The 26,541-nt window shown below is 51.9% G+C and overlaps 1 protein-coding gene across 1 annotated transcript; it reads right to left on the bottom strand.

Moving 5' to 3' along the window:
* Positions 1-638: 638 nt before the first annotated feature.
* npas1 (neuronal PAS domain protein 1) lies at positions 639-23,651 on the bottom strand. The gene is made up of 11 exons (XM_088910552.1): positions 23,477-23,651; positions 17,550-17,785; positions 10,969-11,039; positions 9,202-9,291; positions 5,338-5,512; positions 4,307-4,422; positions 3,982-4,160; positions 3,516-3,622; positions 2,932-3,079; positions 1,945-2,036; positions 639-1,703 (listed from the first exon to the last, which is right to left on the bottom strand). Exons 1-11 carry the CDS (start codon positions 23,569-23,571, stop codon positions 925-927), a joined length of 2,088 nt encoding a protein of 695 aa, XP_088766678.1. The 5' UTR covers positions 23,572-23,651; the 3' UTR covers positions 639-924.
* Between the last annotated feature and the right edge of the window lie 2,890 nt (positions 23,652-26,541).

The following is a 26,541-nucleotide window of genomic DNA, read 5'->3' as shown; positions in this document are numbered from 1 at the left end:
ATGACTAGATCACTATTAAATAACATGCAAACGTATTTTGAACAACAGAAGGTTTTCTTCAACTATGTTTTTTCAGGTCGGAAAGAACAATAGACAGGTTGCAAAAAAAATCTTAAACTCATCTTTGACGCATCTGGTCACGTGGTACCTGGTCTTAGGATCTCAAATCCTCTTGAAAGAAGCCTGCCTAGTTTGTTCCATACTCCTACCACCCTTTGTGTAAAGAAATGCCTCCTATTCAGAGTTTGGACGACAGTTTCCACTGGGCCCCCTGAGTGTCAAAAGAGACTCTACTGATTAAAAACCAAAAAGCAATAAATATGGGGGGGAGTGGAAAAAACACTGAACAGCAGGAGGAAGAAACAGGAGAGAAGCAGCAATTCATGCAGCAAAACACACAGTCATGTCACACATGGGAGACGAAAGTCCTCCAACCAGACGGCTCCCCGCAGCTGAACTCTCACGGCTCGAAACAAACTAGCAAACGCTCCAGGGACAGCTCAGTCTCCTCTTTCTAACCCGGGTTCCCGCAGAGCGTGGCCAGGCCTTCAGGGGGCGGTGTGCAGACAGGAGCCCCACAGACGGCCGCTGGTTACCCCTTCCGACACACTTGCCAAGAGAGACTGCAGGACACTGACCCAGGCTCAAAACAGTACATCCTTTATTGGCACCAGACTCCATCGACACGCGCTCGAGCCCGGGAATCCCTCAAGGACACCCTCAGTCCGGCTGCACTCAGTCAGCACCCCAGGACAGTCCCACTGGGGCTGACCCCCTCCTCTCCTGGCCCAGGCCTCCCCCCTGCACCAGGCGTCGCACTCGCAGGACAATCAACAATCACAGCGCTGCCCGGGCCGGAGCTCGTGTGTCCACACAGCCGGCAGTCCAGGGCACGTTGCGGGCGCCCCTCCCTCTGCCCTCTGCTCAGTCCTCCTCCTTCCTGGCAGCGGCGCCTCGGAGCCCATTGATGCAGAAGGGCAGGATGGGGGGGAACGGGGAGCAAGGCACCCCGAAACCGCTGCTGAAGGGGGGCAGAGGGAAGAGGGAGGGGGGCGCCTTGAGGTGGGCGGGAGCCCCCAGGCCGGCCCCCTCGGCAGGGGCATAGCGGATGGTGCTGGGGGCGAACAGGCTCTGGGGGCCCTGCGCCCCGATGGTGGGGGGCAGCGCCAGTCTGTGCAGAGCCTCCTGGTCTCGGCCGGGCCCTGGCGGGGGACACAGGGCGGGGGAAGCAGGCGTGAAGAGGCTCTGGGGTGGGGCCTCAGGGGACAGGACGCCGATCGGGGGGCGGCCCCTGTCAGCGGGCCCTGCCGGCGGCGAGGGCCGCGAGGGGGCCGGGGAGCGGCTCCGAGGCCCAGTCGGGGGCTCCCGCTCTGTCTTGACGCGAGTAGGGCTTGTGCCTATCGGCTGCCGGGTGGTCACGCACCCATTCGGCAGCCCTGCCTCCTCTTCCTCGCCCGTTCCCATTTCCGGACACTGTCCTTCCTCGGCTTTGAGCCGCTTGTAGTCTCTCCGGACATCATCCTCAACGTCACTTTCGACACTGGACAAGTCCGGCTGCATCTTGCTCACTTCTGGGGACCCTTCTCCAGAGGCGTGTTGCCGGCTCCTCTTCCTCCTTTCGTCCGACGGGCTGTCTGGCAGAAACGTCTCCCTCGCCTCGGACCCGGAGCCGCTGCAGTCCGGCCGCTGGAGTGAAGGGGATCCTGGGAACATACAACACGTCTCTCAGCCGACTGCAGTAGTCCAGCTCCGCCAGCACGCAGCCCTGCAGGGAGTCCTCCTCCAGGAGCCAGGAGACACCTCCTTACACAGTCAGACCCCTGCAATTTGACAGTTTGGCCACTGGATGTCGCCGCAGAGCCTTTGCTCTGACAGGCTAGAAAATGGCATCTCGCCCTCGACAGAGGAGAGCGAGAGCGTGTGTCCTGCTCTGGCAGGCTGTACCTTTGGGATGCTGCTGGGGGGTCGTTCTCTCTGGCCTCAGCCTCTCGGGCAGCTGCTGGATGTCTAGGGGGGTGTCTGGGAGCTCCGCTCGGCTGTGGAAGAGACGCTTTCGTTGACAACAGGCTCCAGGGTGCGTGTGGCAGCTCTCAGAAACTAGGCCAGTCTGCATACAATTCTACATTACAGGCTTTAGCTATCGCTGGAGAGGCAGCAGACAAAATTCAAGCACATAAAGTTCAAAACTGGAAAAGACATCTGATAAATCAAATTTCAAGTAGAGAAGTGTAGGGTTTGGCATGCAGATAGACAAAAATCAAAAGTGGTATTTTCCAATCAAAGCATGGCACATTCTATATTGTACAATGCTGTAGTAAAGCCTCATATGGAATATTGTGAACCATTTTAGTCACCAGGCTACAGATGCTGCTGTTCTGTAATCAATCTACAGAAGAGCAACCACAAACATTCCTGGATTAAGGGATTGTCCTGTACTGGCAGGCTTAAGCAACCGAACCCTTATTCTTATTCTGAACAGAGAAGACCTGAGACAGTTTTTCCAAATCCTTAAAGACTTCAGGAAAGTCAAACCAAGGCCAAACGACATAAAAGTGCTTTCAAACTTGAGAATGGCAGGAAAAGGGCCTGTTTATGCAAAGAGCTGCAGGAGCATGGAACAAGGCTTCCTTCAGGAAGCAGCTGCATCAGATCCGTGACTCAAAAAGCAACTAAATAGCTGCCACTCTGGTATAACTCTCTCAGGAGTCAAAACATGACCCACTGACGGAACTGGGGTTTTATAATAATATGATAATACCTTTACACGTGGCTTTACAAAATGAAAACAACAACAAAAACAAACATGAGATATGCATAACGGGAGGACATGGTAAAGAAGAAGGTGTGAGTCTGGAGCCTAGAGCTTTTGATCTTTGTGTAGATATTAAAAGCTTTGGCCCCGGCCAGTGTTCGGGGTGCTGGACGCAGTACCTCAGGACATAGTTGACCCAGATGATGTTGCGGTCGTGGGGCGTCTTCATGTTGATGGACACAGTGGCGCAGGACTGGACCCACAGGAAGCCACCACGACGCTGAAGCCACCGGTAATACCCAGTCACCACCTGTCCCTTCCGCAGCACTGAGAGTGAGAGAGTGAGAGAGAGAGACAGTGAAGTGTGAGAAGAGACATTCAACAGAATGGCTGGAGGTGGGCCTGGGTCCCCCGAGTGAGCTGAACGTGTTCACCGCCAGCACCAAGAGGAGACAGGACGACGCACTGATTCCCACAGTGGTCTTGGGGGTCCAACCACAGAGGATCCCTTCAGGGCAGGGCAGCAGCTACAGCTCAATCACGACCAGGTGCGACTGCCTGGACCCTCGCACACACACTCACAATCCTCGACCAGCCGAGACTCACGATCCTTGACCAGGCGTGGCTGCTCACACACACACTCATGATTCTCGACCAGGTGTGACCGCTCACACACACACACTCACGATCCTCGACAAGGCGTGACCGCACGCTCACGATTGTGATTGTGCACAACTGCCTGGACACTAGGGCTCACACTTACAATCCTCATGACTCTGCCGGAGGCGATCCAGGTCCTGCACGTGGACAAACCGGTAGCAGCTGTGTCCAATCACCTCCGCAGGACTCAGGTCCATGTAGTCTGAGATCCTGCACGCGACCAGGGAAGAGCATCGTCAGCACTAATACAAGTCAGTCAGTCTTTGCTAAGGAACACACACACAGCTTCTCAACTGCTGCAGCCTGCTGGAACATCATCGCAACAGTTACAAGTAGAGTGTTCCATGCTCCTGCAACCCGTGGTGTAATAAAATTATGCTCGACAATGTCGGCACCATCTTGTTCTGACTGGACTGTGGTGGTACGTGTCAAACTGGTGCCCACCAGCTCCTGCTGTGCTTTCATCCAGACACACATTTAATCTCAAACAACATGATTTTGAGAAATCAAAGGCTGGAGGCCCAGTCAGGGCCGGCGCTGAAACGAGGAGTCGAGGGCTGCAGACCCACCTGTTCTCACAGTAGGTGACCTGCAGGTCCAGGTTGACCCGGAAGACAAACATGTGACTCTCCATGCGCACCTCGCTCAGCGTGGAGGGCGGCAGCGTGTGAGCCAGGGCCACCAGACCCAGAGTGCGTGGAGAGGAGGAGCCGGGCCTACTGTGGAGCCGCCCCGTCACGTGGATCACCTGGCAACACACGCATCAGAGGAGTGCAGAGTCCAGGGTGTCAGTGTCTGAGAGCGTGTGAGTGATTGGAGTGTATCTGAGTCAGGGGGTATCGGGAGGAGTGTATCTGAGTCTGGGGGTATCAGGAGGAGTGTATCATGTCCCACCTTGTACCCTGAAGACTTGACGTGAAGCCCGCGCTTAGTGAGGGTGGACTTCATGCGGATGAAGAAGCTTCTCTCGAGGGGATCGGGCTCTGGGCACAGAGGACTGAGGGTCTCTTCTGTGAGACAGGGGACACAGGACACAGGGAGTGAGACCCTACAGAGTCTGTCTGATGACAGTGGACAGTCTGTCAACAGGAGCCCTGCATGAACTGCCCTGTCCACCATTCCTCTGTGCCTCCTGAAATGAGGAGCAATAGGAATGGAACTTCAGTTCTGGCTTTTGCGTGGTCATATGGTGTCTGTGTTTAAAGTAATTCCTAACCTGACAAGACGAAGGGCCCACACTGGGCACACAGGTCCTACGAAAAACACACTGACACAAGCCTGCGTCTTCCAGACAATGTGCAGAAACCATAGAAAAGGCAAACAAACGTTAGGGTATAGTCAAACAATGAGAAGTCAAATCAAGGGATGGTTTGTTAAACTTACTAATGCACTAGTAAGGCCTCATTCAGAATGCTGTGTACACTTTTAGTCACCACCTTACAGAAAACAGGTTGCTGCTCTGGAGTCAGTCCACAGAAGTACAACCAGCATAACCTGCCTTCTGGGACTTCAGAGAATGAAAGAATGTCCTGCTCTGACAGGCTGAATCCCTTTACTCTTCCACAGCAACAACCATGAGGGGACCTGACACAAGTATTCACACGTCCTCAAAGGCATCAAGTTAACTTAGCAGACTTATTAAAAAATATTAAAACTCAAATCAGAGGGCATAACTGGAAACTAAATGGGAGTGCTTTTAAAAGCCAGAACAGGAGGCACTTGTCTACACAAAAGGCTGCAGAAGTACGGAACAAGTTACACAGCCATGTGATTGAAGCCCATACTTTCCCTTCATTCTAAAAAAGGCTGAATGAGATGCTTGGGTCAATTAACTACTAACTACTGAAAAGGCCAGATGGGCCAGCTGACCTCCTCTCATTTGTAACATAATTAAGTTCTTTTATAAACTGAAGAGAACATTTCACCTGGCTCTGGGGCCTCGGCCAATGAGGAGGTAGATGCTGAACTGGACGCGCTCTCATTGGCTGCGTGAGACTCAGCCCCGCCTTGGAGGTGCGGCCTCATGCCCAGTCTCTCGGCCATCTCCACATGGTCAGCAGGGTGGATGTAGTCGAACACGCTGCTGCCGGTCAGCTCCACCTGCGCAGTGACACACAGTCGCCATCACTCACACACAAGCACAGGAGGACACTGTGACCTCAGCTCAAGAAGAACATGTCAAAGTCATGAGCTCTTGGAACAAGACGGGGAGAATCAACAACTCAATTACAACACCTTCCTTAAAGTCCTAACCAGCCGGACACTGAGACACCCCCAGACACTGATGCACCTAAACTCTGCCTAAACTTTCTGCTTTTCACATTTCCCTCCAGGCTGCAGTCCCCTGTTCACACGCTCCACCCAGAGTCTCTCTCTCTCACCCACAGTTCTGTGCATCAGAGTGGAACACAGACCCATTCACATCAGGGCTGGTATTTGCACCTTAGCAGGAAAACTTTGACATTGATCCTGCAAAAAAAACACAAAACAAACACTCACATAAAATAACGCAAACTTCTGCACTTATCTTCCTACCCAAATGCAAACAGTACCAGACATGGAGCGTTCAGAATTAAATGCTACTTTGCTGCTTTCGGTAGCCACCATTGCCCTGTGTCCACTGTAGCGCTGTGTCCACTGTAACCCTGTGAATACTGTAACCCTGTGCCCACTGCAGCGCTGTGCCCAGTGTAACCCTGTGAATACTGTAACCCTGTGCCCACTGCAGCGCTGTGCCCACTGTAACCCTGTGAATACTGTAACCCTGTGCCCACTGCAGCGCTGTGCCCAGTGTAACCCTGTGAATACTGTAACCCTGTGCCCACTGCAGCGCTGTGCCCAGTGTAACCCTGTGAATACTGTAACCCTGTGCCCACTGCAGCGCTGTGCCCAGTGTAACCCTGTGAATACTGTAACCCTGTGCCCACTGCAGCGCTGTGCCCAGTGTAACCCTGTGAATACTGTAACCCTGTGCCCACTGCAGCGCTGTGCCCAGTGTAACCCTGTGAATACTGTAACCCTGTGCCCACTGCAGCGCTGTGCCCAGTGTAACCCTGTGAATACTGTAACCCTGTGCCCACTGCAGCGCTGTGCCCAGTGTAACCCTGTGAATACTGTAACCCTGTGCCCACTGCAGCGCTGTGCCCAGTGTAACCCTGTGAATACTGTAACCCTGTGCCCACTGCAGCGCTGTGCCCACTGTAACCCTGTGAATACTGTAACCCTGTGCCCACTGCAGCGCTGTGCCCAGTGTAACCCTGTGAATACTGTAACCCTGTGCCCACTGCAGCGCTGTGCCCAGTGTAACCCTGTGAATACTGTAACCCTGTGCCCACTGCAGCGCTGTGCCCACTGTAACCCTGTGAATACTGTAACCCTGTGCCCACTGCAGCGCTGTGCCCAGTGTAACCCTGTGAATACTGTAACCCTGTGCCCACTGCAGCGCTGTGCCCAGTGTAACCCTGTGAATACTGTAACCCTGTGCCCACTGCAGCGCTGTGCCCAGTGTAACCCTGTGAATACTGTAACCCTGTGCCCACTGCAGCGCTGTGCCCAGTGTAACCCTGTGAATACTGTAACCCTGTGCCCACTGCAGCGCTGTGCCCAGTGTAACCCTGTGAATACTGTAACCCTGTGCCCACTGCAGCGCTGTGCCCAGTGTAACCCTGTGAATACTGTAACCCTGTGCCCACTGCAGCGCTGTGCCCAGTGTAACCCTGTGAATACTGTAACCCTGTGCCCACTGCAGCGCTGTGCCCACTGTAACCCTGTGAATACTGTAACCCTGTGCCCACTGCAGCGCTGTGCCCAGTGTAACCCTGTGAATACTGTAACCCTGTGCCCACTGCAGCGCTGTGCCCAGTGTAACCCTGTGAATACTGTAACCCTGTGCCCACTGCAGCGCTGTGCCCACTGTAACCCTGTGAATACTGTAACCCTGTGCCCACTGCAGCGCTGTGCCCACTGTAACCCTGTGAATACTGTAACCCTGTGCCCACTGCAGCGCTGTGCCCAGTGTAACCCTGTGAATACTGTAACCCTGTGCCCACTGCAGCGCTGTGCCCAGTGTAACCCTGTGAATACTGTAACCCTGTGCCCACTGCAGCGCTGTGCCCAGTGTAACCCTGTGAATACTGTAACCCTGTGCCCACTGCAGCGCTGTGCCCAGTGTAACCCTGTGAATACTGTAACCCTGTGCCCACTGCAGCGCTGTGCCCAGTGTAACCCTGTGAATACTGTAACCCTGTGCCCACTGCAGCGCTGTGCCCAGTGTAACCCTGTGAATACTGTAACCCTGTGCCCACTGTAGCCCTGTGTCCAGTGTAGTGATCACACACCGGTGCCACTCTTCCTGCTCTGTGCTGCTGTGGAGCCCTGGGGTGATCGTGGAGTCCCAGCCACACAGGACATCCTGCCCTGCGATCAGTCATTTATAAAGCCGCATTAATAACAGCAGAGAGCTTTAAAATTTATGAGCTGTCCCCAGAAACACAAGAGCATTGACTAATGGAAATGAGGAAGACGGAGAGGACAGCATACTAACCAGGTGGGGATCAATTCGGTTAACTACAAAACAAAGGAAAACAAGGCACAACTGCTACTTGCAAAGACAAGAACTTTTACTGTGGTGCTGTCTGCAGGAGTGAGCACAGGGGCCCGACAAGGGCAAAGAGGAAGTGGAACAGGTACAGTATCAAAATCCCAGCATCTTCTGAGAAACGGCCGGAGTGATTCCACAGGAGTGTGCCCCTGTGGAGTCTCACGAGTGTGTGCATGGCTCACGCAGAGTCGGGGTCATCAGTGGGGCTCAGGGTTAGCGTGAGGGTTCGTTCCTGTTGAGCTCAGCTCCCCTGTGCAGAACGCCCCAGTGAACAGCACACAGTCCACCATCAAGTCATCAGAGCCAAGCAGTCAAAGAGGTCTAAACTGCTAGTTAGCAGTTGAACTCCATGGCTTTGTCAACTAATCAAGAGCTGAGCTACAGTGGGAACCGCAAGACGTCAAGGACAGACACATCCCACATCGTGGACACAGTGAAGAAACCTTCCCACAAACTACTGTTTACAGTGAATAATCAATCTGTCTGTCAATTTCACATCCAAAAAGCCCCTGGCCTGATCTAACCTCACATCAGACATCACACACAAACCAAAGGCCTAAACAGTCAAGCCTCCAAGAGTGTCTCCCTGCGGACTGGGGCTGGTTTCATAAGAAACCCCCCCGCAGCCACATGGCTGGCAGCTTGTTTCAGGCCTCCTGTTCGGAGCTCAAACTGCTGTTCCACTTCACTTCCACTTGGGTCCTTTGGTTTGTGTTTCTCTGTTCATTCTGATCCCTAATACAGCTCAAATGTAGGCATCGTCCTAGTCGCGTTGTCGGAGCTCATACCTTCAAGAAACAGCTGGACGAGATCTTCAGCTCAATTAACTAATTAATTCACCAGCGCAGCTCGGTCTCTAATATCTGTCTAGAGTTCACACACCTCACTGGCTTCTGATGGTTTGTGACTGATGATCATGATGGAGGTACGACCATTTAGCCCCGATAAAACTCCACTCACACACAGAGCACGTCAGGGTGAGGGGACGCCTCCAAGTACGAGAGGACCCCCACCAGGCCTGGCCAATTTGGCCCCTGGAAGTGTCTGTTGGAGACAGCAGGACCAGGACCAGGACACGCCACGAGACTCTCGGCCCTGGCTCCCACTCCTGGGAACTGCAGCAGCCCCAGATTCTCTCCTACTCCACTCACCATCCTCCTGTGGCTGTTCCGGGGACACAGGTACCCACCTGCGAGAGGCCCAGGTAGATGGACACTGTCTCAGAGATGTAGAGGAACCGGCCATCGTGACTGACCACAAACACAAAGCCATCCAGGGACTGTGGACACAAGACACACAATCCAGCCAGTTACTGTCTACGCTGCTGCTAGCCCCACTTGAGCACAAGTCCTGGCCATTAGCGCAGAGCAAAAAACAAATACACAGCACATAACACAGACACAGAGCACAAACAGAGCACAGAGCACAGACACAGAGCACAAACCGAGCACAGAACACAGAACACAGAACACAGACACAAAACACAGACACAAAACACAGACACAGAGCACAGAACATAAACATAGAGGACAGTGGCTCCTAGCAGGTCTGCATTTTTGGTCATGTGTTCATTTTGTATTCCTCAGGAGCCTGGAAAGTTCCTTATCCTAGTCTTCAACACATCTTGCGAGAGCCTCTGCTCATTCTTTATATAGAGTTTGGGTGCTTCCTGTCCTTCAACTCCTCCTGACTGGTCCTCCTCCCTGTGGACTAGACTCCACTGCTTGACCAGAGGGAACATTTCTTGAGGTGAGAAGGGTTTAGGGGGTGCAAGAAAGCAAAGATTTTTCTCGGTCTGGCCTCTGCCTCCATCTCTAAAATGCACATGCCTGTGTCTAAAAGCACTTAAAAACAATCACAAAGAGAAACTGCAAGTGGTCAATATCACATGCGCTTACAATGAAAACGCAGAGCACAAAGAAAAGCCATTAAAAAGGTCCTTTAAAAAATAGCAGAATGCCGACTTCGTTAGAGAATGATTGCTGTTTTTACGGCACTTTAAGTGGTGGTAATTTATGCAAACCGATCCATTCAATATGCAAATGAGAGTGCCTGGGATTAGTGCTTCTGTCGTCTGAATTTGAGGGAAATAAAGTGCAATTATCTAGTTATTACTGACAGAGGACGACGGAGAAAGAATCACAAATTTCTGCAGCCCTAATTTGATTTCTATCATTTTTCTATTTCTCCAGCACTAGGGAAAAAGCAGCCATCTTGAGTCTTACATTGCCGCCTGAACTCTTTTAGTTCCCTTCGGATTCCCTCCGGGCGGGACCGAGCAGTTCTGGGGACAGACTGCAGCAGCACAACAGTGACCCCGAGACACAGTTCTGGACGGCGGCGGTGTCAAACTCCAGGACGCTGGTATTGTTGACTCGATATGGCAAACTATCAAAACTGCATTTAAACCCATAAGTATAGCGCCTTTCACATCACTGCACAATTCAGAACAGTGTCACGGATCTCCCAGATAAAATCTGAAGCTTCAAAGCTTATGATGGGCTGCGCAGACCATTGCAAATTACAGAACAATCTTTTTTAGCTGTTCCCTTCGGGAAAACACTTTAAACTGATCCATTCCCAGAAGAACCGCCCGCCTCTTTCCCACTGCAATACAAACGTTGAACTCTTCCCCTTCAGCTATTTAGCCTCCCTTGAAAACCCCCCTTTATAATTTATTTTTTAGATGTTAGGTCAATGTTTATGTGTCTTTTTCATGTCAAATTTGTATTCTTTAATATTGAATGTGTTGTAAGTCTGCTTCATCAGTGTTACTTTGCTGTACCAAAAGCAAATTCCACCAACTAATACTGTGTGGCAATAAGGGGTAAAGAAGAACCCAGAGTACCTGCAGAGCATAGTGCAAACTGCGCAGATCAGGACAAACACTGCAGCCAATAGAAATGGAACATTTAATGGCAAATGTTGGAGATGGCAGGAGCCGGAGACTACTTACCTGCAGCAGGTGTCCTCCCAGGTGCTGCTCAAAGACATCAGTGGCCACTGAGCTCATTGTCCTTCCCACAGCTGCAACACACAACAGAGAACATGCCCAAGAGCTGCTACAGATTTGGCCACAAGTCTTTTCAGTCTGTCGCTGCTGGCGACTGACCAGTCTGCAGAGAGAGCTGAAACCCACCTCACCTCTGTATCTCAGGGCGTTAGCAGGCATGTGATTACCAAGCCTGGTCCTGGTCCATCACACACAGCTGAGTGTCTGTGGGCCTGGGTCTCACTGATGAGATCAGAGGCTGTTTTTATAAGACCTATCTGGTCAAGTACAGGATTATTATTAAGTCAAATTTGTCCCCACACAGTATGCACGCCCAGTGCAGGATCAGGAAGTGCCATACTGCCACTGAGCGATCAGTCCCTGATCTTGAACCAAGCTCCTGTTGGCGTACAGTGAGGACAAGACAACCCCCTACGAGTCTCTAAAAAGACTGAAGAGATTCAGTTCCTCACATCTCTCTGTGTACCAGTGGCAGTGCACTTCTGAGACAATTCAGATCTTTCTTGTTTGAGTCGTAAAGCAGAGGCCAAAGCCACAGGCAAGAACTGGTCTCGACAACACATTGTACAAGACTTTGCTGGATGACGGTTCTCCAGCATTCTGCACTCTGCCAGTCCCTTTCACAGGTTCTTCTTCCCACTACTCTCTTGCCCTCTTCCTTCCCGTATTTATAATGCTCGCCATGTAAGGCTTCACCACAAAGAGCAGAGACACGGGTCTGCATTGCCCCGCAGACAAGGGGCGCTACACCTCTGATCAGCACCGGGGTGCTTCTGTTTCACTTAGAACAGCGTGAGCAAGACCACCGTCACCCCTCCAGCACCAGTGCCTTCGCAGGAAATGCACTTTTAATGCGAGCTAATCAGGCGGCCTCGACTAATACATTACGGCAGCAGGGGCCAGAGAAAGAGCATTTTAAATTATTTAGCTTAATGATTTTGCAATGGCAGGAGGACATTAAAATGCAGCAGGAGTAGTCACCCAAACACAGCAGTGAAGGAACTGCAGATTAAACTAAACAGGGCAGGAAAGCAGGACTTTAATTAGACAGCAGCACTGAAGAGCCCCTGCCTGGGTGCCCTCAGCAACCAAGCCTCTGTAAAACAGAGAAGACAGAGGATCTCGACTCGTGCAACAGGAGCCCCAGGTGTGCTCCTCTACAGACACAAATGCACTCACTGGTGCAACTTTCACTCCCCATCTCACCCTTCCTGCAGATTTACAGCAAGTCTGAGGCTTGAAACCGATCCGTCCAGGAGCTGGGACACAAACTGACCTGCAGTCGGTAAATATTGCTGGGATCCCCTTTGCTGAGCGGTCAGGGCTCTGCTGTGAAGCGGGGATCCCCTGTGCTGAGCGGTCAGGGCTCTGCTGTGAAGCGGGGATCCCCTGTGCTGAGCGGTCAGGGCTCTGCTGTGAAGCGGGGATCCCCTGTGCTGAGGGGTGAGGGCTCTGCTGTGAAGCGGGGATCCCCTGTGCTGAGGGGTGAGGGCTCTGCTGTGAAGCGGGGATCCCCTGTGCTGAGCGGTCAGGGCTCTGCTGTGAAGCGGGGATCCCCTGTGCTGAGCGGTCAGGGCTCTGCTGTGAAGCGGGGATCCCCTGTGCTGAGGGGTGAGGGCTCTGCTGTGAAGCGGGGATCCCCTGTGCTGAGCGGGGTCTAACGTTAAGCTCACACTGAAGACGCTGTCAGGTTGGGGCCGCAGGGAAGATGGGGCTCGGGTCTTGAACAGATCAGTGTGGACAAGGTCAGAGGGCAGTACGTGCCCCCAGAGGGTGGCTCAGACAGCGCTGGTCTGTGCTCAGTGCCGCCCCCACTGAGGTCCCTGTTCTGAAAAGGGATGAGTTTCCTCCACACCTCATGCCTGGACAAGGGAAGCACAGGTAGAATAACCTCGACTCTCCGGTTGGGTGCAGGAACCCTGAATTGTTTCCAGTGTCCAGTCACAAGTCCCCTGTCTGCTCTCTGCAGCCCTGGCGTCTCATGGGGGGGCCTGGTCATCGCTGTAAGACAGGCTGGGACAGTCTGGGACAGTCTGGGACAGTCTGGGACGTCCCCCCCCCCCGCCCCCCACACCTCAATCTGCCTCCCAGACCTCTTTCACTGCGCTGAATGCAGAGCCTCATCAATATTCCCCCGCTGTCACCCGGGACCCGGTGCACAATGCTGGGGGCTTTCAGGGGCGTGTGCAGGGGCAGGGTGGTGTGCGTTTGGGCTGTCTGCCCTGGCGGAGGGGCCGGGGCGCAGGACCCTGGTCTGTTACTGAGAGAAGGAGACAAGATCAGCCCCCTGGCTCGGCCTCCCAGCAGTGCAGCTGACGGGAGAGTCTGTGCTCCAGGCCCGGAAGGAGGGGGTGCTGGCGAACCCTGGGAACCTGCAGCTCACACTGACCCTGGCCCCGGGCAGGAGTCGGGCAGCAGGCTCTGTCACACTTCAGTGTTCACAAGCCGTTATTTCTCCGACTCCACCCTGAGTCACCCGGGATTCGATGAATTAATTTAGATGCCCATTAAGAGTGAAGAACTGTGCCCAGCCTGCTGACCTGGGTAACTGTCTGCACACACTGTCGCTCACACGCCACACACACACACACAGCTCACACTATTCACACAAACACACACACATTGCTCACACTATTCACACACACCACACACACACTGCTCACACTATTCACACTGCTCACACTATTCACACATACACTCCACACACACTGCTCACACTATTCACACACACACCACACACACTGCTCACACTATTCACACACACACTACTCACACAATTCACACACACACCACACACACTGCTCACACTATTCACACACACACACTCCACACACACTGCTCACACTATTCACACACACTGCTCACACACTGCTCACACTATTCACACACACACACATCACACACAATGCAAACCTGCACATGTTCACACCACACACACTCACACACACACACACACACACACACACACACACACACACCGCTCACACCACACACAATGCAAACCTGCACACACACAACACTCCCTTCCTGTGGAAATCCACTGAGGGTCGATGTTCATACACTGTTTACATCTTCTTTACAAGCGGGGAGGCGAGGCCAATCACAAAGCAACCAACATGCAAGGATATAGACATAAAAGCACAGAACTGAAATCAAGGGAAGTTGTGTGAAAATTGTACAATGTGCTAGAAAGTACTCAGATCGTGTACAGTGTTAGTCACCACAATATCGAAAAGATATTGCTGCTCTGGAATCAGTCCAGAAAAAAGCAACCATGTACATTCCAGGGATTATGGGACATTCCCACACTGAGAGGCTGCAGGAACTCTATCTCTTCAGTCTTGAACTGAGACGTCTAGGAGAAGATCTGACACAAGGAATCACAAACCTCAAAGGCCCTGACATGATCAGCCCGGTGTACAGTGTAACATGAGCCACGCAGAAAAGGAGCCACTTCTTTACACAAGGAGTGGCGAGAGTGTGGAATTAATGCTAAAGCCATGTGGTCAAGTCGGCACTCTGCTCGTCTTCTACTCTCCAATCAACAGCCACTATCGCTCTAGCAGGCTGGAGGCAGAAGGGCCTCCTCTCGTCTGTGGCCGTACGTATGTGCTTTATGGCTACTTGTGGATGCCAGCTGGCTGAAAGGGCGAGGAGAGCAAAACGCTTCTGTAAAGAACACTTCATCTCTTTTGGAGAACATCAGGATCTCTTTGGAATCTGTTTCCTCGCTCATTGAAATTTGGAGGTAAAATCTGACAGTTTTATTTTGAAGGTCTGAAATAACAAGGTAGAATAATTGGATACTTAGTCGTTCTGCTCTTTACATAATTAAGCCCCCCCCGCCCCCACCTACACCTCACAATCCTTTACTAACTTATGAGGTTTCTATGGAAACAAATCGGCGCAATTCCGAGTTTTTCTTTGAGTGTTTTTCCAATGCTGATAACCTGGCACCTCGTTAACATCCATGCAGATTGCTCCCCACACCCCCTCCCTCTCCCTCCCTCCTAATCTGCCATATTAAAGAACATAAAGAGAGCGACACCAAACGGCACGCCCCCCCACCCCCCTGCAATTATCCTTTCACTCCCGTCCTTCTCCTGCCCCCTCCGCACTCGGACACAGTTTGAGTGCAATTCAAGGCCTTTCACAAGCCTGTGCAGCTTTAAAAGCGCAGCTAGAGGAGCAGCCCTTAGCGCACCAGAATCGACTATTCGTGGGACCCCAGGAATCCCACCCCCCTGCTGCAGGCTCCCTGATCCACCAGCACGGCCCCCAGAGTCGCGCACAGCCACAGCTGAACGCAGCGGGTTCGGGGAGGAAGGAGAGACACAGCAATGACGTCTCCCACGAGAAGACGTCACAGCCGGTCCCGAGTCATGGAACAGCGCGTCACCTCCCGGGACAGACCAGAACCTCTGATCGGGCCGATGTCCGCAGTGGGGAACCAGGATAGAGAGAGGAAGGGCATGGCCGACAGATGAATCACAGGCTGGGCAGGAGGAACATACTGTAGCACACTCACCGCACGGTGAACTGAAGAGACTTGATTCAAGTTTCTGAAACTCCTAAAGAGGTGTAAAGACTCTGGAGAGAGACAGTGATACCGTGTCAGGATGAGAAACTAAAAGGAATTCCTTTTAGGACAAACAATGTTTACACAGGTGGTGTAAATTGAACAGGCCAAACAGTCTGCTCCCATTAGCAGCTCCTGTACTGACAAACTCAGACCAAAACAGCGAAGCCCAACCAGAGCCGACTGTGTCCAGGAGCTTTTGTCCAGGAGCGGATGAAACTCTCCCGAAATCTGACCGCCTCATTCCCAGCCGTCACTCTCCTGAAATCTGACCATCCTGTCTCTAAATTTCTCTGATTTCTGTCTCTAAAATCAGATCTGCTGCAGCTGCTTAAGAAAGAGAGTAACTGAGGAAACTGCGTTCAAATTGCCACATTGTAAACTGAGCAAACAGAAGACCGCATCTAGGAAAAGGACCAAAATAAATATGTGCACCTACACTTTGCAACACGTTGAGAAATTGCTTACTTTTCTTATTACAGTTGAAGCTAAAATGAGAAAGCAAATCCATACAGCAGGTATTTTAATTGGCTCTATGCAAAAGAACTTCCTGAGCAGTCGGATGTCCGCTGTCTGGCACAGTAGCCCCCCTCCGCCCGCTGCTGTCCTCAGAGGGGCTGCTGGGAATTGTGGAGCACGGACTGGGCTTCAGGAAAAGCAGACGAGTGTCTCTGCATTAGTGAGGTGCTCCATCTCTCCCCCAGCCTCCTCCCTCCTGCTCAGCAGACAGTCTCTCTCCGACCACTTGAAGGTCATACAATTGATTTTCTTCTGTCTTTTCATTTTTCAAGACTGGCTTTGAAACGTGCGAGGCAGACAAAACCCGTTGTGCCCCTCCTCCCTCCTCCTGCCTGAGACTGAGAGGGTTGAGAGAGGGAGGGAGATACAGGGGCCGAGGGGTGCTGGTCTGCTCCGTGCAGGGGGCTGGTGAGGTACACAGCTGCTCCTGGGACACCAGCTGGGTCTTTACCTCGTCCCAGGAGAAGAGTGATCCTCAGGCGAGTGGACACCCAGAGCTGCTTCCTCACAACCTGCACTTTTCGAAGTGTTCCCTTTCCAACACCTGAAACACCTAGAAATCCTGCTGGATTTACTGCAGCTGGTCTGGAGTGAGAATTCTCACAATTTCACAGCAGCAGGCAAACCTGAACAGGTGAGTCTGTGCTGAGCTCATGTTCCTGCTGTCAAGAATGAAACTGAGCCACAGTGAGGGGCTCCACGTCAGAATATATCATCAAAGAAAAGTAGCTGTGTGGTTACCCAACATGACATGTCAGCAAACCATACATGTCCCATGACCAAACCCCGTTCCCAGAAGCCTCAGGAGGAAAATGTACCAGTTCTGCCTTTCCTGTGTCACTGAGCAGTCGGAACACAACACCATGTGCACCATGAATGAGCTGTCAGATTTCTCCTTCACACCCCTGGCATCCACTGTGGGTGACGCTGCCCTTTTCCAGTTACAGTCCCTGTGTGAGTGCGTGCTCACGGGGTAACAGGGTGCCCGCAGTCCGTCTACAGCAGCCCCCACCCCTCCAGCTCTGCACACAGGTGACATGAGCACAGGTGCAGCCATTGTCACACCAGCCAATTGTGGTCGAGGTTTTCAAAGCACTAATAACTATAATTACAAGCTCTTGGAATTCTGTTGTTCTTGTTATGCAGTTAATTTCTATAATTAGTGGTCATGTGAGTCTTTTGTCCTCCCTCACAATGCTTCCAACAGCTCTCTCAACTGTCCAGTGTGGCAGGAAACCTGTGTACCAGCATCCAAGGTGTCGTGGCGAGTGAAGAGCTCTGAGGGTCAAAGACCCAACACCCTGATCCTTATCTGCTGAACGCCCCAACTCTGACCTGCTGAATGCCCCAATCTGCTGAACACTCCTACTCTGACCTGCAGCCTGATACAGGCAGCCCCCCCCTTCTCCTGTCCCAGACAGCCTACCCTTGTTGTGTGGCCCTCTGTCCTGTAGGGGGCTCCACGGCGGGTCTCCCTGGCTGGAAAAGTCCCTCATGCGCAGGTAGCTGATGGTGAGGCGGATGACGGAGGCCTTGTCCAGCTGGCTGGTGATGGCACCGGGCAGGGGCAGCATCTTCGCCAGCTCGAAAAACTCAAAGTTCTCCTTCCCTCGCCGTGAGCGGGCCGCGTTCCGCGATTTCTCCTTCCGCAGGTTCTGCAGGCTGACATGCGGGAGAGAGAGAGACCAGCACGATCAGCAACACCCTTCTCTTTCACCCCCAGGACTGTAAGAACGAGAAGAAGCCATCCTGCACACCCAGCAGAATCTGGAACTCTGCTTCCCCCCAGCCTCCAGGAGCTCTCTCCTCTGGGCTGCAGAGAGCTCAGCCCTGCCTCTCCTCAGCTGCTCCAGAAATCCCTTTTCTGTCCCTCAGCGATGCTCCTTCAACACCCACAAGACTTTCACCTGCACTCTTCCATCACGAGCCTCGGCACAGGCCAGCAACGTGTGAGAGGAGACACCGCCACGCGGTCAAGACTGCCTGCGGCCATCTCTGGACACACGGGACACGCCTGGGTGAGTAAAGGCTGTCTCTCGTCAGCAGTGTGCTCTCCACATGAGTGCTTATCAAGTAACGATCAAGTCAAAGGAGCGATTGAAGCAGGATACAATGTGCAAGAGAAGACGCATGTTCATTCAACAAGAGAGGCAGCTCCTCTCCCTCTGCCAGAAGTGCTCTCTGTGTTAATAGATGCCTCTTGCCCTTATTCCAAGACTGTCGCTAACCTTTACTTTCCTCTGGTCACAGCCCATCGCTCAGCAGGGCCAGTTAAGGCGAGGTCGCTCTCGCAGGTGCAGTGAACACATCCTGTGGAGGCCTGACTGACCCCGGCTGGATCACTCCCCCCGGACAGGCAGTCGCCTGAAGCAGAAGAGGAACCCACCTCGATATGAGGCCAAGAGAAAGAAGATTGGAGAAGGAGCAGACTGAGGCGTCACTGACCATTATCAATTCAAGGACAATCTCAGACAGAAACGGCTCTCATCCTTTTGTATTTCTGGGGCGTTTCGGGTGGGTTGCCTAGATCGCATTGAGCTCAGGGGCAGGAACAGAGCCCAGAGTGCTCAGGAGCCAGATCAGTGCTCGTTTGCTCTGGGCTGGGACAGGGCGCCCCCTTGCAGTGGCAGCACAGCAGCCTGTCAGCCTGTCAGCCTGCCTGTCCTCATTGGGGCTGGGAGGCAGAATCATGTTGTCACTGTGCTGTCACCACAGCTCTGTCGTCTGTCTCTGCTGAACAAAGGGGGTAGAATTCACAGCGTCAGGCCTCAGAAACAAAGCCATCGCCAAGCTCTTAAAAGAGAACAAAAAAGAGTGTTCTGAAATATAGACCTTTCCTGGCCACCTGCACAGCAGGGCCTGCGCCAAGCCTGGAACCTCTCTCCTGCTGCAGTGCGACTGGGCCTCTGCCCCCCTGCCTCACAGAGCTCACAGGAACCCGTTCTGCCTTGATGTTTCTAAACGTGTCTGCTGGCGGATGAGTTAAGGGCTAATTTTTGTATAAGTGATGGGAAATGTTTTCTGTGGTTATTAAATTTAGTGAAACAAGAGGAATTAAATTTGTGTCCACCTGTCATTTCTGAATTCTTCTGCGTGTCGGCTGCTCAATTGCATGGTAACTGCTTTGCTTCTGCAGCTGCTGTACGGTGCAATGTGTTGTATTTGAATAATTGTTGTGCTGCTGTGCAACTTTAATGCCACATATCTGTTCAATTCTGAAATTCAGTTTTGTATGCTATTTACCCTAAAGACATATGATTAATTAAATCAATCAAGTAAACCATGGTAGAAAGTAGAAAGGACTCGATTCCCCTCCATTTGGCACTATTTTCATTTCTAATTTATCCAAGTGACAGAACGGACATCCATCATTTGAGGCACAGCTTAGATTATCCTGCAGTAATTAAAAGTGTCTCCTACCAGTGTACTTAAAGTGTGATGTCTAACCATTCTCTTCAAGGCTGGAAATCCTTCTAGCTCTTCTATCACTTCTTTCTTTTCACCAGGGAAAACAGGACGTGACGCCGGTTCAGCCGGATCGCTGCTGGCAGACAGCCTGGGACAGGGACCCCTGCACTGCGCGCAGTGGGACTCCTGACACGGCCCATTACACGTGACTAGAACCCGCTCTCCTGTTCCCATGTGAATTACAGACCCAAGAAACTTTACAACAGAATGAGGCTGCCGAACCTCCAGAGCTCAGCAGACCATTGACGAGTGAGCTAGTGATTCGAAAAGCTTGGTTTTGATAGATCAGAGCCTATCAATATTTCACCTTTCTGCTCGCCACACTAAATTTCGAATAATTTCCATCTCATCCATTCCAAAAAAAAACTTCTCTCAGGGGGGTATTTTGGGCAACAGTACTCGTACCGGTGATGGTACAGCGGTGACGCAACCTCTGCCCAGACTGGGGGCCTTTTCAAAGTCCCTCCTGTGAGACAATTCTCTCGTTTTAACAGGGTCTCGAATTCCAAGAACGACACCAGGGGGGGTTGAATACTGAGGACACCCGCTCACAGCCTGAGGAAGAGAGAAGGATCGGACGAGCCGCTCGTTGCAGGAGATGAGGTGGGGTGTCAGCGTGCACTCAGCCGCGGCCCATGCACACACGTGCGTGTGGATCAGCGCTGCCCGCCGGGCTCGGGCCCCTGGGGGGGATGTATTTCACATAACCCAGCAGCCAGCCGTCCGCCCCCCCGCCCGGGACTCGCAAGAGGGGTGAGGACTCAATCACAGACTCCCATCTGCCTGTTCCCTGCAATAACCCAGAGCCCCATTTGTCAAGCTGAGCTACAAGTGCCCCCAGTGTAAGAGCAGAGTGCTGCTCACAGCTTGTATTCATTCTGCTCTCCTTCTGTACATGTCTGGCTCTGGAGCGCTGGAGCTCAGAGATCCTGATTTTCTGAAACTCACTGTAAACCATGCTGAGGGTGGCAATCTACAATCCAGAAGCAGCACTGTGAAGAAAAACTGAAACATTTCAATTTCTGTTATTTACTCACAGCTTGGGAGACAGCTCTAGTCTCCAACTGCAAAAAGCTTCAAAGGCCAAGGTTCAGAGTCATGACCCCCATTAGTCTTCACCTCTAGTATTGCTTGGAATACTGGAGCATTTATCTGGGAGCAGAACCAAATCGTGGGATTCATCCCAGCGGATTAGAATGGGCAGTAAGCCAGTCTTCCTACATCTCTACCAACACAAGCGAGGGACAAAAAACAAAAGTGCCAGAACCCTACCACATTAAGAAACCACACCCCAAATCATTGAATTGTCTGCCTTTCCCAAAATACTGTTGTTCTCAATGCACAGCTATCAGCATGCTCATGTAGCATTGGCACCCGGCTCTGCATAATACATTAATCCCAGCTGTCAGAGCCTGAGGTGTTTGTGCGTGCTGAGTTTTGAGACTGGAGGTGTGCCACACATACTGAATGTGATCTCATGACAATGAGGCCAAGCTCTGAACAATAGTCAAGCATGGAGCTCTGGAACAGATCTGTTCTTCTGTACCTGATTCTCATGGCTTCCCAGTGACCCCAGCTCTTCCTGGCCACAACAGGGGTCACAGCTACAGTGTTCACCTGAGCAAGACAGGGGTCTTTTTACACCCCTCCTCCTTCAAACTAAAACCAGAGGAAACATTCACAGCTTGTTTTATTTCCTCCAGCACATCAATTCAACCTCAGACAAGTCTAATAAACCTTTTAATACTTAATTGGTGCTATTAAATAACATTAAAACAGATAAAACACTATTGGCACTAAATGTAACCCAAAGTAAACTGGTCGATAATTAACAAAGCTAGTATTTACATAACCTCAACGCCTAAGTTACGTGCCCCATCTTTCCATTTTACACCATGCAATTTAAAAAAATAGATCATAAATTTAAACCATTATCCTCATATTCATATCGGTTTATACTCATCAGGGAGCTCAGGCTGTGATGTATCCTCACACCAGGTTACACACACTACTGTTCAAGATGACTCCGTGAACAGCGATCCCCATTCCTCCCTCCTGCCCACTGGACGGTCTGGACAGATCTCCCACACAGAGCAAAGGAAGTGCCTCTTTCACACAACCTGAGCTTCAGCACCCTCAGCAAAGAAACTCTGTCTTGTCTTGGCGAGACATATCGGTTGACATAATGATCGCCACCTAAATAAATTAGACAATTTGACATGTTCACCAAAAAACACGCTACACAAGAAAGCCTCACACCACTCCAGCCCCACCAGGGTCTGAATTCCTTGTTATGTGGAGATGCAATGGAGCAGAAAAAGACACCAATTAAATAAAACCCTTTCTGAAGAAGAAGGCTATGAGTCTGGGTTTGAATGTGCTCAGGGCAGGTAAGCCCTGATATCCTTGGGGATGGAGTTCCAGAGTTTTCAGGCATAGCAAGAGAAGACCCTGTCACCCACAGAGTGTCGATGAGTTGGGGGGACAAACAGGAGACCAGAGTCGGACGAATGAACGTTGCAAGGTGGGGAGTAAACAGAAAAGTCAGATAGGTACTGAGGTGCCAAGCGAAGTAGACCCTTAAAGATGAGCATGAGGATTGTTATAGAGCTCAGTGGGCTTTTAATATAGTTCATGAAAGAAATCTTACATATAATGAAGAAACTAATTAGTTTCAATCTTATTTGACTACTCAGGTTGGAACACTAAGCAAAAGATGCCAAGTCCTGAGGGAGAGAGGCAACAGGCTATTGGGCAGACAGACTATAGATTTGTCAGCAGCTGCACAGACACAGACTGTGTGGGCATGTCATCAGTCGGGAGCTGTAGAGTCACAGACAGTGTGGGCGTGTCGTCAGGAGCTTTTAGGGACAGACAGTGTGGGCGTGTCATCAGTCAGGAGCTGCAGAGACACAGACAGTGTGGGCGTGTAGTCAGGAGCTGTAGAGTCACAGACACTGTGGGCGTGTCGTCAGTGAGGAGCTGTAGAGTCACAGACTGTGTGGGCGTGTTGTCAGGAGCTGTAGAGTCACAGACAGTGTGGGAGTGTCATCAGGAGCTGTAGAGTCACAGACAGTGTGGGCGTGTTGTCAGTGAGGAGCTGTAGAGTCACAGACAGTGTGGGCGTGTTGTCAGTGAGGAGCTGTAGAGTCACAGACTGTGTGGGTGTGTTGTCAGTGAGGAGCTGTAGTCACAGACAGTGTGGGAGTGTCATCAGGAGCTGTAGAGTCACAGACAGTGTGGGCGTGTCGTCAGTGAGGAGCTGTAGTCACAGACAGTGTGGGAGTGTTGTCAGTGAGGAGCTGTAGAGTCACAGACAGTGTGGGAGTGTTGTCAGTGAGGAGTTGTAGAGTCACAGACAGTGTGGGCGTGTCATCAGTCAGGAGATGTTCAGAAGCAACAGTATGGCAGAGCTATCATAGTGTGGTTGTAAAAAACAAGGGGTGCACTGGAATCTGTTCTTCCTGGCCTGCTTCCACACCACACCGTGGCGAAACTGCCAGCACAGGCACTGATCTAGCTTGTTTGTTTGCCTCACAGGCAACTTGTGAATGCCTCGTCTCAGAAGTGCACAGCTCAGGGCGGCGCACTAGAGGGCAGCAGTGTGGAAGTTTGTTCAGGGCTCTGTGTCGTGGGCTCAAACCCCAGGTGGGGGCACTGCTGCTGTACTCCTGAGGGAGCTACTTGACCTGGACTGGAAACCCAGCTGCTTGTGTGCAGGTCAGTCGATTTGGACGAAAGCATTGGACTGATTCTGAATGAGTACTGTGCCACTGCCCCCCGGGTCGCCGGCATGCTGGCGGACACAGAGCCCTGCCACAGCGCACGCTGTGGACAGCGAGCATGCTGTCGGCTGTTGGGCTGCGGCGACGCGGCCGATCTTACCAGGGAAGAGGGGGGGGTTTGGTCAGCAGACCCTGCAGAAAGTCCCACTCTACGCAAACGCGCCTTCCCTCGCTAACCGACGGCCCCGCCGCCATCCCCACGCGCTCTGATGAGACGGCTGGCACCGCCGCCACACTAATGCAGGCTCTGACTGGCGGGAGCAGGGACTGGCTTTGACCTCCTGCAGAAAAGAGCCAGAAATACAGAGAAGGAAAAGAAATCACCAGATGATCTGGTGAGATGATCAGGAGAAGGCATCCAGACTTGGTACAACGCATTTCACCCCACCCTCATCACTCCAGGCTGTAGACCCAGCCAGCACCTAAAAAACCCACTGGAGTCGGCAGCTCGTTCCTTCCCAGATAGCCCCCAGAGGAATTATCTCCAGGCTCCTGTACTGCAGGGGGAGAATAAGACAGGGAGACGGCTTGTCTGAACCATCAGCGAGCTGCACAGCGCCTCTCACTGGCGCCTCTCTGCTGAGCGCCCAGATGGCCCTGGCTCTGCCAATGCCCACCTACCCAGCAGGGCCGTGTCCTCTGCATGCTCCCACCTGGCACAAGCCTGTCACAGCTGGCCAGCGGTATGATCCAGGCTGGAACCTGCTGGTTCTCGGTGACAGAGCTCAGGGAGCACTCAGAGAGACGGGGTGCGCCACTGCAGACCCCCATGCATCTTCTGAGTGTCTATATAAGTGTGCAAGAGAGGAGTAACAGATCTGTGCAATATACAATATACTGCAATGCACAGCAACGTACAAAATACAACACCTAGAATAAGTCATGGCTCCACGACAGCACAGGCAAGAGCTCTGTAATAGTAGGGCGGTGTTTTAAGTACAGGGCTGGGAAATGCTGCTGTAACCTATGACCACAGATCACAAACTGGAAGGTCAGGTGACAGCGTGATGTGTGGTTTCTTCAAAGGCCACAAACGGATGCCTAATTGCTCAGTGAAGATCACCGACTCCTGAGGAGCACAACAGCGAGAAGTCAGCTTGCACACCTACAGCAGGAACTGCATGCCATGGCGAGTGTGAGATCATAAGCACTGGTCCACACAGCAGGCCTAGGAGGCTGTTGCCATTGTGGAGACAAACTGATCTGCCTGACTGCTGAAATGCCAGTCCACACGCACACACCCCTGGTGCCCACAGACCCCGTGCCAGCTGTGCTGCATCACCCCTTAGGGCTCAGCTGTGTGCTGGTGACATTTAAAGGGCTGGTGTCGCTCCCAGCTGTAAGCCTCTGTGCCTGAGGGCACACCTGCCCTATCTCTGTGCCCAGGTCAGCAGCTCTGGGGCCAGCCTGCACTGCGCCCCAGCAGTGCCCCTAGATTGAGCCCCTTTCCTAACGCCATCCACTGCTTTTCCAAACCCAAGGGCCTGCTCAGGCTGGGGTTTGTACCAAATACACGCAGAATGGTGAAAAGTCAGCTTTTCGCACCGCGAAAGCAGAGACTTAGGGATTATCTCAGAGTGAACCCTGAACCCCGACATTGCTGTTCAAAGGCCCTCTCCCATCTGACATCATTCCTTTTGTTCTTCCTCATCTGGATGCAGCGCCAAACCAGCCACCAGCCGGCTCTGCCTCTCGGGCTCAGCTGCTGAGGCCTGGTCGGAGCTGCTGCTCCCTCACTGCCGGTTACATTTACATGCGCCGCACCCCAAGGGGGAACCCCTAACGAACCCCACCAGCTGCAGGAAGTGAGCCCGAGACACGGTGCGCTGGCGCTTGGCACTGGGGAGGCTGGTGAGGGCGAGTGATTAGAGCAGGATGGTCAACTGCCTGTATCATCGCAGAGCAGCAGAACAAGATCGTTCTGCCCCCAGGAGCGCTCACACGGTCAGGGCCGCGATTATCCGCCGGACTGGAACTGCAGCGACAGCTCTGTTAAGAAACGATTTCTTTTTTTTTTTGGTATTTTTCTTGCCTGTTAGATTTTGAGAGCCATTAGAGTCCCATTAGAGTTAGAGCATGACTTTTTCAAAGATATTTTTTACGTAGCCTTAACACCATTATTGAATATTTGACCTTCAGTGACTTTTCCTTAAGCAGTGTTCAAATATAATTATTATTTTGTTAATTTTGTGTGGTTTATAGTGGCTGCTCCTATTTCTTCCATTACCATCAGAAAGGCACCGATCTTGGAAATACCACCATAGCAATAACACTGCTGCCTGCAGAGAGTGACGGTGACTCGCTCTTCATTTTATCTCTGGTTTGCATTTTTCTTTCAGCAGGGGCCGAGACAAACTTCCAAACTATCAAGCAAAATAAGTGGATGATTAGTAAGCGGACAGTCTGAAGGCACTCAGCCAGGCACAGTGTCAGCACATTCGCTTGAGTTTGTAACCATACGTCTACCTGTGCACATCTATTCTAAAGAAGGTGACACATTGTCATTATACACACATACAGGTAGCTGCGTCCTTCAACCAAACCATTACAAACCACAGAGCAGCCCTGTTGGGACAGGAGGTCAGAGGCCAGAGGAGACAAACAGCACAACTCCTCCCCCTGCTCTCCTGTGCTTCACGCCACTCAGTCAGATCCGCAGGAAAACCCCACCTGCCCAACTCCTTCTTGCTATTTGCATAAGTGCAGCATCAGTTTGGCTCAATTACTGTTTGTTTTCAGAAGGGAATTATTAATTAAACCCTCCAGCTGTCAGTGATACTGGATGTAAAACTGCTTCATCCCCCCAGTGAAAATGCTATCAGAAACACAACATGTGAAGCCAGGTTGACTGGGGATGCTTATCAGGCACAAACTTAACAGCTTCTCTCCAGCAAGTAAAAAACTTTTCTTATATATTCTTGTACTAGACAGTGTTGTAGCAGGCTAATTTAACTGGCCAGTTGGAGCCAAACGAGTTGTTATGTATGCTAGTACAGTAAGCATTTGATATCCCAGACAGAGCTCTGCACCCAGAGATGTGAGACAGCTGTACAGTTTGAAACAGTCAAATGCATGAGGCATAATGTTTTATCGCTGTACCTTTTAGAGGTTACCTGGTGCATACAGATCTACACAGTGATGTCATATCTCCTCCTAGGAGATAAC

The sequence above is a fragment of the Atractosteus spatula genome, chromosome 3 (assembly GCF_055471065.1).
Source record: "Atractosteus spatula isolate fAtrSpa1 chromosome 3, fAtrSpa1.hap1, whole genome shotgun sequence".
NCBI lineage: Eukaryota > Metazoa > Chordata > Actinopteri > Semionotiformes > Lepisosteidae > Atractosteus > Atractosteus spatula.
This window is presented reverse-complemented; position numbering and strand designations above follow the sequence as displayed.